Raw genomic sequence first — 13,177 nt, 5'->3', positions numbered from 1 at the left:
AATAATAATAATAATAAAAAATAATTTTTTTTTTAAAAACTGCTCTAAATTTTGTGGATTTTTTTGTTTTTCACCGAACTCTTTCAAAACTGCCCTGGGATAGTTACAGGAACTGAATAGGAGGCTGTGAAATCTCAGCTTTTTTCCCCACCAAGAAATTTTTTTTATTTTGTGAAATTTAAAATGTCAATTCAAGTCATTAACAAAGTGCTTCGATTTTCAAAATAAAAAGGTCACAGTTGACAATGAATCTGTCTCAGCTCTAGTATGACGGGAGGCAAATCACCAAGAGGTCATAAGATCAAGAAGAAGATGAATAAGACAAAACAATCCAAACTGTTCATGGGTTAAGTTCAACCCCCCACCCCACCCACCTCCACCTCCCTTTTCCCCCTCTTTCTTCCATTTGTTACTGAAAAGGAAAATGAATCAAAATAAAGTTTTAAAAATATATTTCAAAAAAATTATTAATTTGCTATCTCACTTCAGCTTTCTACCTCCAACTTGGTAGCAGTACAACAGTCTCAGAAAGTGCATAATCTAGTTTCAAGTATCCTACAATTTTGGTTAAAAATCACTCTTCACACTTCAGATTCTGAATTTTTATTTAGCAAATAGAAGACAGTTCGCACGCACACACACATAATTTTCCATCGGGTTCAAATACAGAAGCATGACAACAACAGTGTTAGTGTTTACTAATACAAGGCAACTTAGGATACTTTGCATTAGTATATTTTGGTTTAAGATCGGTCGTCTAATTATTTGTTTTTAAAAACAAGGGATAAGAGAGTTCTCACAGAAAATAGTGACAACTTTCCTTCAGCTCTTACGTAATTTGCTCAATTAGATGCCTTTTCCTGAGAACCACAAGTGAATGCCAAATAACCTACAAATGCTCTCACTGTGTATTACTTGACTTTGCACTATTTACTGTGAATATTTTACTTCAATCCTTTGTGTGACAGGCAGTGAAATGAAAAGGATTTCCCTGACAAGCTAAAAGAAATAAGTCCCTACTGAATGTACAAACATGATTATTGGAAAAAGGAAAAAAAAAATGGGACGCTGGGTAAAACATTTTTTTCATGGTTGGCTACGTTTTCTGTGTTCACTGCATTCTGCTTTTACTTACATTTTACACAGCGCTGCCATTTTCCCAGAATTGGTCTCATAATAACAAACCCTTCCCCTTATTATTTGGAGTGTAGTCTAATGTCTTAACAGCAAGATTAAAGTTGCACTTGCTTTTATTTTTGTTATACATAAGACTGAATAAAAATCAAATCACTTGAAATATTGGAAACAACAGATAAAAACACTGTTGCCCCTCAGAGGCTTTAAATATTCTGACTGTAGTTTGGCTACATTTTACTGCAACCCACACCTAGCGCTTGTTCATTTCCACTTAATTTACATACTGCACTTCATTGTTTTATTGCTGAGAAACTTATAGTATGTGGATTTTGCATATGTAACCAGACAAAAAGAGGCAGCTGCAGCAACGTCCCCTACCAACATGCTGCTTATTGCACCCAGGAGCGTTGTGTGTATTGTGTACATTCAATTTATTGGAGCGACTCCACATTGCTAGGGCAGGACGTACTCAACAACAATGACTGCCACTAAACACGAATACTCACCTCTTTCATCTGATAAGTCTTCCATTTCAGAGGAAACCATGCCTAAATCAGACACTGATCATGACAATAAAGCTACCAGAGCTAGATTTGCTTCACAGCAAACAAGGTTGTAGTCCTGACATTGAGGACTACAATATCTTAAAAACATAATTGATTTAAAAAAAAAAAAAAAAAAAAAGCTTAAAAAAAAAAAAAAAGAGACGGTGTTTCAATCTTTTTCCCCTCTGTCAGTTTTTGAAGAAGAAAAAGATTAAGAATGAAATTTCATTCTTGGTCCATGGTGATAAACACAGGAGGAGGAGGAGGAGGAGGAGGAGGAGGAAGCCCTCAGGCTTTGAGGGAGCCCCAGATGATTAGTCCTACTACAACAGCAACAACAACCAACACTATCAATATAATGCAGATCTTCTTCCGGGAGCTTTGCTAGAAGAAAATAAGCAGAAGGAATTTAATGTTTTTGAATTTTCTTTCCTTTATGATCTAACTAATAAGTTGATTAAATGATGTAGAGTCATGCACACATTCTGCTTTACAGAAACGGGCTCTAACAACCAGTCTTGCTTTACTAATCCAAGTTAAAATCTTATTTTTCTAGCATTTATTACAGCTCATCTGTCTTTTCATACTCCTGTTCCTCACCACTTCTGTCATATCATACATTAAGATATCTCTGTCACATTACCTGGTGGCCTGCAGCTCGGGCCAGCTGGTGCACCCCTTTCTGGATATTGGTCTCGGTATTCTCCACGTTGGCTTCTATGCTATCTGCAGGAAACAAAACAAAATACATAATTTACTTGCGGTAAGAGTAGAAACTGCACAATCCTGCTCACTGAGCCGTAAACTGTCAATGTGAAGCTGTTACACCTGTCAGCATTAACTTACTGAAAGATTCTTACCTATCATGTCTCCTTGCTCGTGGACCATCATACCCAGGTCCTTGAAGATGTCATTTATGTCTACGATGTCAGACTAAAAATCAAGAGAGCCGGTCCATATTCAAGAGGCACTTACAGTATGTTTGTGACTTTGTGTTTGTGGAATTTTCTTTGCACAGATATTAGGTGTTGAAATTTGATCCCTACCTCCAGCTGCCTTAGAGCTGATTCTCTCTCCTGGATCAGTCTCAGATCTTCTTCAGTGACAGCGTCAGCCTGAACCTGTATCTGGGAATCACTGCATACAGATGCAACTAGAGTAGTTAAAACATTATTTACTATAATAATAAAAAGCAGAAAGAATAATACTGTTCAGAAACAGTGGGCTTACCTCGGTATAGGAGGAACATTTCGAAAGCTGTCTTCAGGCTGACCACCCTGCTAGAAGTCAATTGAACACATTTAAGTCTTATTGTTGCAAATCTGCAGAGGTCCTTCTATTCCTGATTATGGGTATAGCAATGATTCAGTAAGTACAGAATGTCCTTTGCTGCAATATGTAAGTAAAAGAAAAAGAATTATTCAGTATTTGCAGAACACTTCATTGTTAAAATATATGCATGGCCAAGTTGAATAAATTCACCTTGCAGCTTTATTTACTGTGCAAAAATAAATTATTAAACATAGCAGCAGTAACACGCTGTTCCTACTTATCAGCAGCATAGCAGATAAAAAAAAAAAAAACTTTGAGTGAAGCGAGATAAGCAAGAGTGAGATACGGGAACACAGCTGTGAGTGGGTCCAATCATGGGAATCTGTGACTACAACAATCACAATTAAAGATACTTTTTGATTCACAATCATGTGACAGCTTCATGTGAAACTACTTCTGAACTGACGCCTGCGGTTACAACAATTTTAAGAGAGGAGTGAAACTGTAACCAGCTGTGACTATTTCAAGCAAGCACTGTGGTGGAATACAGTGCAATAACAATTTTATGTGGATTTTTGTAAAAATAAAAAAGTAGACATTTCTCAGCAGAAGCCGACATACTGATGAGAGAAACCCAACAAGGTTTGTGAACGAGCACTTTGTGGCAGTGGGGAGAGAAAGATAACCCCCTTAACATGCAGCAGAACTACACTCAGCGATGGTGACCATCTGCCTCGGCAGGCTGGGGAGAGGGGAAGCAGAGAGTGAAAACAGTAAGAAACACGAAAGTGAGAACAAACACTAGTGAAATCTGCTGCTGAAAGGAAAAAGGCAGTGAGCCTTGATGTACAGCACCTACTTGTTTTGCTGGATTGTTAGTGCAAAGCTTAAACAAGCTACTAAAAAGCTTTGCATAAAACCATTTTTTATTTTATTTTCTATGGTTTCAAGAATGTCTAATTTTCAAGTCTCTACTCTTCTGTAGGTTTTCAATAGGATACCAAACATATTCTCCTCTGCTATCCATCACAAGCACTTATGCTGACAAAAATCGCCTGTATGTGTCGTCCAGTTTATGGCTAAGCAGAAAAACACAACACTTCTTAAACAGCACTTCACACGCGTGTCAAAAGACCTGAATTCCGTCTAAATCTACGCAATGATGTAATATATGTGTTTACATTTATAGCAGTGGCTTCACCCCACTCTCATACTCCCATACAGTACCTATTTTATAACTGTCGTTTAATGCTCTACCCAACAACTTGGTGATCTGATGACAGGCAGTTACTTACAGACAGTCTGGAGCTGGCTCTGACTCTGGCCACAAACTCCTTCTCTTTGCTGGCGGCATCTCGCTGCGACTTTTGAAAGCTGTTCAGAGCAGCGGAGAAGTCGTTCAGCAGGCGCTCTCTCTGTATCTTTCTCTGACGCTAAAGTAAACACAAAAATATTGTAAACAGATGAACAAATGGACTTGTCAGAACTATGGTCTGTAGTTAATCAGTCTGGTATGGTACCACAGATTCTACAGAAAAGATGGATTACAATGTTCATTGGTCAGTGGACTGCTATTTTGAACATTTAGATGTTGCCATGGTTTCTTTGGAACTACAAGTAACCACTTTGAATGAAAGAGTGAAGCGCTATGATGTGATATATAAATAACAATTATAGCTAAGAAGAAGCCAAAAGCATTTTTGTTTCAATCTGTCAACACGTTTATTTCTGCAGTGAAGCTGTGAAGTTGGGCATTTAACATGGGAGTCTATGAAGACTGACTCAATTTTGTAACCAGGCCCCAGGGACATGTGAGGAACTACAGCCTTTGTGCCAGTGAGTTTATTTTTCAGACAGAAAGAGAGGTTGTTCTTTGTGGTTTGCTTGACTGTGACAAACCTTTTAGATCAGGAAGACTTTAGAAACTCATTACCTGATCAGGTCCGACTGGGAGTGCAGTAAAAGCTTTCATCAGTCGGTCAGTCTCCTTTGCCAAGTGGTTGCCTTGTTGCTGCTTCTGTTGACTAATGACATTAAAAAATGAATTTGTTAAAGTAGAGAATAGTACTCAGACATTACAAAGACAAAGGATGGTAGGCATAATACTGTGCATAGGTTTAAAAGGAATCAGAAGTAATTTAGAGTATATAAAAAAAATTAGCCGGCATTAAACATTGCTGTAATAGTCTAACATTTTCTACGCTTGCACATTTACACTTTCACTAAGATACTTCTGATAACAGCCCAGGTATGTAAATCCAACCAAGCCCCAGTAACTCACATCGTCTGTAGTAGCTGGCTGCTGTCCTGTTCAGTTCCCAGCACAGAGATTGCCCTTTGCAGCTCGGAGGCTGGCAAGAAAGTCACAGAGAAGCATGTTGTTTATTTGTATTGAAGTGTGTCCACGTGTTGGACGCGCTGGCTGACAATAATGCGTTTTTATGTGTGCATTTCTTACTCAGCAGTGTGATCTTCTGGATGTTGGAGCTGATCTGGTTAACCAAAACACTGGGCTCCTCTGGAATCCCAGCCTGGTAGGCCATGACGAAAGCTACGAGGACACACAAGACCACAGGCTTCACTCGACTCGCTCATGAGTTAACAGTGAGATCTAATTAGCGTCTGGAGTCAGCTCACTGTTCTCGTGACTGTCATGTGTAGAAAAAAAAAGGAAAAAAAAAAAAAAAAAAAAAGAGGCTTTCGGGGTGAAAGCATTTGTGTAGATATAGTATAATCATTGTATTTTGCAAATTTCCAAGAAGAGATGTTGCAACTGTGTTTCTATTTATGGCGTCTTTGACATTAGTACAGCATTAAATACAAGATAAAACAGTGATTTCTGTGATCTCCTCTCCCCAAAAATGATGCAACGTTTGTGACACCCCCTTACATTTCACCTTCTTTCTACAGGTTTTCATCTTGAAGCAAAGCTCCAGAAATATCTGTTGAGAAGCTCACTACTATCTTTCACTGGGTGCTTCTTAATACTCATGAACTCAGTCTGAGGTTTTATTCTCACACAACACAGTAAAGCCTGCCACACGGCTGGTGTCCTCATTGCTCACAGTGTTTAATAAATTTGAGTTCAGAGCTCTGAGAAGGCAAGTTTATTTCTTTTATACAGGAATACAGTGGACCCACCCCCAAACACTGAGTACAGTGTGTGATTAGTCACAGTAAGCTTACGCTTCAAGCTAAGAGGAGCAAGGATGGAAGCTGAAATAGTAAAGTGAAGGAGTGGCTTAAATAAATCACTTTATAATATAACTCATGACCTAGAAATGGTTCAGAGGTCCAGCTTCTTTGGAATGTGATACTGTAAACATGAGTAACCTGAAACAATAAAAAATACTGTAACAATAACAAGTTTTATGCTGGTACTTATCCACTAAAAACACTGCGAAACTAATACACTTACATTATTGAGGGATCACACAAATGATCATTACAGCTAAAATGATTTGATATCAATGCTGTGAAATAAAATATTATAAATATGCTGCAGAATTAAAATATTTTCATCTTTTAACCTTAAAAAAAAAAAACGGCTATCAAGGCCAAAAGGAAAGTCCTACAGTCTGATAAAGGTGCTCATATCATACTGTACAACCTGAAGTGAAGGAGTGTTGGGCCGGGAATATTTAGCACAAGCTCCTCATGCAGACTTCCTGACTCAAAAAAGACTGAAACTTAGTATGCAAATAGCCACCTGCTAAGAAACTGTCACAGTGACAGGATATTTCTCGTTTGCTTTAATTAAAAATTAAAGTGTGTTTAGGGTTAATTAAACCAACGTGCATGTTCTGTTTCTGTCTCCTTGCCAACAAGGAAAAAATGCGGAAATCACCAGAGTATTTTTTATGCCATCAACATGAACGGATAAACTGCAAATACTTAGTTATGACCTACTTGTGTTTGTTGGGGTTAACGCTGTCCTAATGTTACCTGTACACTGCTCTTCATTTTAACATTAGCGGGTTTAAGAGTCATGAAGTTACAAGGGAAGTCAGTATGAAGATGTTTGTCGCTTTTCGTTGTAAAACAAAACAAAAAAACTTAAAAATACGAAACAACCTCGTAAAAATACGTTGGTCGTCTAAAACGTTAGTGAAATTGTCAAGAATGACTAAAAGTTTACTTGAGTTGTGTAAAAGTTTGAACTTTACCTTTCTCGTGACTTGTTTCTTGCGTCGTTGTGCTTCCTGATTTTTACTTTTGGCCACTCCTCCGTCACATGATGTCTGCTGCACTCCCAGCGAGATCGCAGCTGTAAATTAAAGGTGTCAAACGGTAACATAATGCAGGCCAGAAAAGTATAGAAACAAAAAACTGTCCTTTTCTTAAAAACAGAGCAACAACGCAGCACAGGTTAAGTGCTTCATGATCTTTCATTCTTAGGTATTTATCGGCTGTAGGCTACCAGGTGAGATGCTGGTTCGTGGGCAGGTGAGGGGTCCAAATCAGTTCCAAAAATGCTAGTTTACACTGGACAACATCAGTGCTTTTAGTTAGTGTAAGAGCCATAAAAAGGATTATAATTCTGTTTAGGTCTTGGGTGTCATATATGATGCTCGGGGCCCAGAATCGGCCTAATAAATTGAATTCACATTGAATTGAATACATTCCTTTTAAATCGTGGGCCAACTTTACAAAAGCCCCTTTCTCTGAACGTAAAGACGTTTAACAGCACAATTAATCCCCTTTTATATAAGAAACAATTAGTGCAATTTCAACCTCACACCTATGCCGTTTTTCTACATGGTAAAGTTGGCTGGTTGGTTTCCACAGTGTGTTTTTTAGCCTGTTTCCTTCCCATCGTGCCCAACTAGTCACTGCAGATGGCCTCCCCTTGTTGAGCCTTGTTCTTCCAGAGGTTTCTTCCTGTTAAATGGAAAGTTTTTTATTCCCACTGTCACAATTTGCTTTCTCATAGAGGGTCATTTGATTGTAGCAGTTTTCTCACTGTTATTGTAGGTTCTTTACCTTAAAATATAAATCTACTTTTGATTTGGCATTAAGTAAAATTTAATTGCACTATGTGTGCAGAAATGTGCACAACAATATAAGTATGAATGTGTAAAGTGTGTCCATGTGCTTCAGTGTGTATGTATGTTACTAGTCTAGTTGATTCATGTAGGGTGTTCACTTCTATGTGCATGAGTTTCCAGTCCAGACTCTGAGTACTGAGCTTTCTGAGGCCTGAAGGAAGAAACTGTTGCACTGACTGGAAGTGAGGGACTAGATGTTCTGGTACATCTTGTGAGGCGGCAGGAGAGTAAAAGGTTTGTGTCAGGTGTGTGGGGGATCATACACAATGATGGTGGCTTTGTGAATACAGAGTTTGTGGGAAATGTCCTTGAAGGTGGGGAAAGAAACAGTGGTCCTGCAGCTAACATGGGTCATAACTGATTAACCACAACAAAAACAAACAACTGACAGGTGAAATGAATACATTCATTATCTCTTTGCAATGCAGCGTTTTCATGGAAAACCTTGTATTTTAAAATTCTTGTGAATGTTACTTTTACAGGTGTCTATCCACCAAATATTTCACTAGCACCCTCCAATGGCAGCATCCTCCTATTGCAGGACAGCGCATCTTGCCACTCCACAAAGCTGCTCTGGACACTTAATTTGCATAAATCAAACTCCTCAGATCCCAACCTGAACATTCACGAAGGAGCCAGAATAGATCATCCACGGTGGACACACCAACAAGACCAAAGGGCTCATGTTCATGCATTAATGGGCCAGAACTGAACTGTGTACAAATGATGGATGTAATGTAAATGTGTCAGTCTCTAAAGCGCTTTGGTTCACCTTCTGTGGTTTATATGTGCTAGATTGCCGGTTCAAGCCCCAGCTTGGACAGTCTCGGTCGTTGTGTCCTTGGGCAAGACACTTCACTCGTTGCCTACTGGTGGTGGTCAGAGAGCCCGGTGGCACCAGTGTCCGGCAGCCTCACCTTTGTCAGTGCGCCCCAGGGTGGCTGTGGCTACAATGTAGCTTGCCATCACCAGTGTGTGAATGTATGTGTGAATGTGTGGATGACTGGATGTGTAAAGCGCTTTGGGGTCCTTAGGGACTAGTAAAGCGCTATACAAATACAGGCCATTTATACATACATGCCACCATATTGCTGAAAGATATTTCTTTTTAATTTGCTACCCTACTTTACATATAAAATTGGCTTTGCTTTCAGAATAATGCAGAATCTGGATTAAATAGTATTACCTAACAGTTCACTTGCTAACACCACCTCAACTTTTTAAAATTGTAGTTATAATTTGGTTCTTGGTGTTTACTCCATGGTAATTGGTAATTACTCCGTGGTAATTTTACAAAACACATTATGATGTTACATAAAGCTATGAGACATGTTCTGTTTACCAGACACATCAGGCACATCAAAGTTCACTCAGATTAACCAAATCAATAACAGTCTTAACTTCTGTATCCAGTACAGACTCACTGGAGTATACTGCTCTAATCAGCCAATCTCATGGCTGCAACTACATGCATAGACATGTAGACCATATCTAAATGTCCAGGCACATAGCCAAGGCCAAGATAACCTAATGAAGTTCAAACTGAGGATCAGAATGGGGATGAAAGGTTATAGTGGCTTTAAAGGTGTTGGTTGTTGTGGGCTGGTCTGGCTCTTTTAGGAATTTCCCCACTCAGCCATCTCTAGGGTTTCCAAAGAAAGGTCCAAAAAAGAGAAAAAAGACTGCTTCAAGATTATAGTAAGGCAACAGTATCTCAAATAACCACTGAACCTTGAAGCAGATGGGCTCCAGCAGCACGCTGGATGCCACTCCTATCAGCCAAGAACATAAAACTAAGGCTATGGTCAGCACCTTGTTGAGTGTGTGACACAAAGAATTAAGGCAGTTCTGATGAGAAAAGGGGGCCCAACCTGATGCGAGCAAGGTGTAACTAATGAAGTCTTCGGTGAGTGTATGTGAAAGTAAATTTTATGAGTTTTTCCAGATAAAAAGTATTATCTTTGGCTACTTAAGGGGGTAAAAATCTGTATAATTTTTCCAAGGATTCTTAGAATTTATTTGGGGTTTGTGTTTCCAGATTCAATTTACTGATGGTATCACTGTATCACTATAAAAGTTGTGGATTTGGGTTCATGTAAACAAATCAGCTTGAACAATGAACAGATGTACTTTGCACTGAACTCAGTATTCTATGTTTGGACAAAATTGAGCTCTATGTACTTAAATTCTCTTATCTGTTGGTCAGGGTCCAGTGAGCCATATGTCACATGGACTAATGTGATTGGTGCACATCTGCATGCACTGACTTTGATATTCAGAGAAGTTACAAATGCTGTATTTAAGGGAAAACTCTCAGTCCAGAGTAGCTGCTCTTGACTCTGTCCTTCTCTGCAGACCCAACACCTCAGTCATGCTTCGTTTGCTGGTCCTTGGCCTTGTCCTGGCATGTGCAGTGTCTCTCAGCAGCTCTGCAGTAATTCTAGAAAATGGCGCTCCCATCCTTTGGGCACAAACGGCCAGCCAAGTGACTGAGTTGCCAATGCACGATGGGATTCTGGTTCCAGACCCCTGGAACTACCTTCACCGCATGAGTTTATACCGGCTGATGATAGCTGCTACAGACCCCTTCATGGGATCCATGGGGACAAATGCTACTGACAGTCCGCTGTGGGGACTGCCACTGCAGCTTGGATGGATGTTAACTTCAGGTGAAGTCAAAGTATCATTTCTTTTTTTTTTTAAGTCAATAATAATCCTTTCATCACAATTTAACAAACTTTGTAGTACAAAACTGAATAAAGAGCCTCCTAATAATGTAACTAACAAAGAAACAAGACCACAGCTAATGATCTGTTGTTTTTACAGGGCGTCTCGCTGATCCAACGGGTGCAACAACTTGTGGCCTGGAAGCAGAGCCTTTGTGCATTTCTACCCAGAGTTGGTGGGCCTGTAAGTACAAGAAACAAATGCATAAAAAATAAACACAGGGGGAATACAAATGACCTCTTTATGTTTCTCCAGGTGTGAACTATTTTGCATCTGTACTTCCCTTTCTGTCTGCTGCACAACAGGGCTTCATGGGAGCAGGAGCTCAGGTATTATCTTAAACTGAAAATGAACACTTTGAAAATAAAACAACAACAACAACCGCAATAATAATAATAATAATAAGAAGAAGAAGAAGAAGAAGAAGAGGACACTTTTTCATGCCATCACACAAATATTTGCAGTTTAAATAATAATGAATATGACCATTTTGTATTATTTATAATGTATGTTATATAGTGCATATTATCATGTATGTTATTACATTACCAGGTCCAGATGCAGGTGCCTGCAGGAGTACAGGACTATTGTACAACTTATTCTGACTGTAAAGCTAAATACCCTGATGCCATGTCTAAGTGGGATGCTTTTTTTCAGGTATTGAAACACACAGATATACACTGGTACATATACACACAGTTTCTATTCACATCATATTATCCCGCAATTTTAAAGGGGAACTGAACTTGTATTATTTTGCCCTTAGTAGAAAACATTACATTTTAAAAAGTCAGGGCCATGTGCCATTATAGTTCAAAACGGGTCTGTTTTCCCTGAATGCACCCGCTTTATGAAGCAACAAAGCTACATTGCTGAAATAGGTGTACTCCTTTAATTGTTCATATTGTTTTAAGGGTCTGAAGACTACTAGTGAATCTCTTCTGCCTGATGATGTGAAGAAAGACACTATCCTTGGTGTCTACTGGGACGCCCTAATGGCTTCAACCTATGCCTCTGCAGCATGTAATCCCAGGTAATTTCTTTTACTTTTACTGTAACCATGTTGCTTATTAATTGTAGACTATATCATTTTCATTTTTTATTCTACTGCTGTAACACAACATCCCTTGTTAGATCAATAAAGTATCTATTTTTATCTATCATAAAATCTATCATTTTAATGCATTTCATTAGTAAACATTTACACATACCCTCCTCCCCCAGTCACCCATCCTGTTTTTACATATTACAAATCATGTACACACACATTCATACATGACAATGACATTGACTAAATCTACTTCATCTTTTTTTTTTCTGGCAGTCTTGTTAGTTTTAGCAGTGTCAGTACTCTTTCCAGCACAAATTTTAACATCAATGCCCTTATTACCAATACTAATGATGCTGGAAAAAGTATTAAAGCAAAAGTGATCACTATCCTTATTATTTATAAATGTTTATAAACAAAAAAAAATTTGTCCACTGAACTATTTTTGGTAGTTCAGTGCACACCAAAACTACCAAGGACGAGGCCTTGCTGTTTTTCCCTGCAAGTGGTCAAAAAAGCCAAACATTTATCTCAAATTTCAGCTCTCTTAATCTCAGCTTCTGTGTTCTCGCTTCTCCTACAGGCAGAGCCACTATTCCTCTGTAGAAGTGTCATTTGCTCACAGCTGGCTGAACTCAGCAGAATATGTAGCAGCAGCTCGATTCCAGACCAACATGGAAAAAGCAGTGCTTTTCCTAACCCCTTTGCCAAGTCGGATTTTACAGGTACATATCTTCAACCTTTTCCATCTGTTTATTTTACACATCACTTCTTTTTTTCTGAAACACACAAAGTGAGAGAAGGCTTTTGTCCATTCTCCATTCTGTCTTATCATTTTAGGAGGGCGACAGCGCCCCTAACATTGCTGATCTGACTGCAGAGGAGAACCACACACTGTATATCTTCAGCTGGATGAAGACTATTGACAGTCTGCTTGGTAGGACACACACACACGCACACAAGCAAACACAAAATATTATTGCTAAGATTTTATTTTAAGTTATGCTCATGATGATGATCTACCAGGTGGGACAATGGTGCGTCTGTGGAAAGGTGCCATGTGTTCAGTAAACACAAGGCAAAAAGGTGCACAGGTGCTGGAGCAGCTCCTCCTGAATCCCAGCTTTGCTACAAGCACTTTCCTGTCCATCATCTCTGAGATGACTACAAGCTGCTGAGTCAAACACACAAGATAAATACATAACGGTATTAATTTTTTCTCCTGAAATTATTTTTTTTCTCCTGTTTAATGGACATTTTTGTCCATTTTTGTCCATTAAACAAAGTTGTTTTGTCACTGGCTTTTAAGGTCAACTTGTTGCACTTATCTGTGGTGTATACTTGGCAGTACATTAAAGTAATTTCTTGGCTCCAGTTCAACTAGTGTTCTAAAATGTGTC

At 38.9% G+C, this 13,177-nt stretch overlaps 2 protein-coding genes across 3 annotated transcripts; one reads left to right on the top strand and one right to left on the bottom strand.

The window, feature by feature from the left end:
* Positions 1–595: 595 nt before the first annotated feature.
* On the bottom strand, positions 596–7,215 carry stx7l (syntaxin 7-like). Of its 2 annotated transcripts, none has more exons than XM_085247439.1 (10): positions 7,121–7,215; positions 5,413–5,505; positions 5,236–5,305; positions 4,888–4,978; positions 4,250–4,387; positions 2,913–2,962; positions 2,729–2,819; positions 2,543–2,615; positions 2,326–2,408; positions 596–2,066 (listed from the first exon to the last, which is right to left on the bottom strand). In XM_085247439.1, exons 2-10 carry the CDS (start codon positions 5,495–5,497, stop codon positions 1,971–1,973), a joined length of 777 nt encoding a protein of 258 aa, XP_085103565.1. In that variant the 5' UTR covers positions 5,498–5,505; positions 7,121–7,215; the 3' UTR covers positions 596–1,970. The 2 variants fall into 2 exon arrangements, with proteins under 2 accessions (XP_085103565.1, XP_085103566.1); XM_085247440.1 differs by having other exon boundaries at positions 2,913–2,959.
* A 3,062-nt stretch (positions 7,216–10,277) lies between these two features.
* LOC146557601 (protein LEG1 homolog) lies at positions 10,278–13,151 on the top strand. Its single transcript, XM_085246507.1, has 8 exons — positions 10,278–10,671; positions 10,829–10,912; positions 10,985–11,058; positions 11,282–11,386; positions 11,644–11,762; positions 12,361–12,502; positions 12,618–12,714; positions 12,804–13,151. The coding sequence occupies exons 1-8, from the start codon at positions 10,293–10,295 to the stop codon at positions 12,953–12,955; spliced, it is 1,152 nt and encodes a 383-aa protein (XP_085102633.1). The 5' UTR covers positions 10,278–10,292; the 3' UTR covers positions 12,956–13,151.
* The last annotated feature ends 26 nt before the right edge of the window (positions 13,152–13,177 follow it).

The sequence above is a fragment of the Mchenga conophoros genome, linkage group LG15, assembly GCF_057382185.1.
Source record: "Mchenga conophoros isolate Kocher_MC1m ecotype Shallow Benthic linkage group LG15, M_conophoros_male_GT1.1, whole genome shotgun sequence".
Classification (NCBI taxonomy): domain Eukaryota; kingdom Metazoa; phylum Chordata; class Actinopteri; order Cichliformes; family Cichlidae; genus Mchenga; species Mchenga conophoros.
Note: the sequence above shows the minus strand (reverse complement) of the source record. Positions and strands in the feature narration are given on the sequence as shown.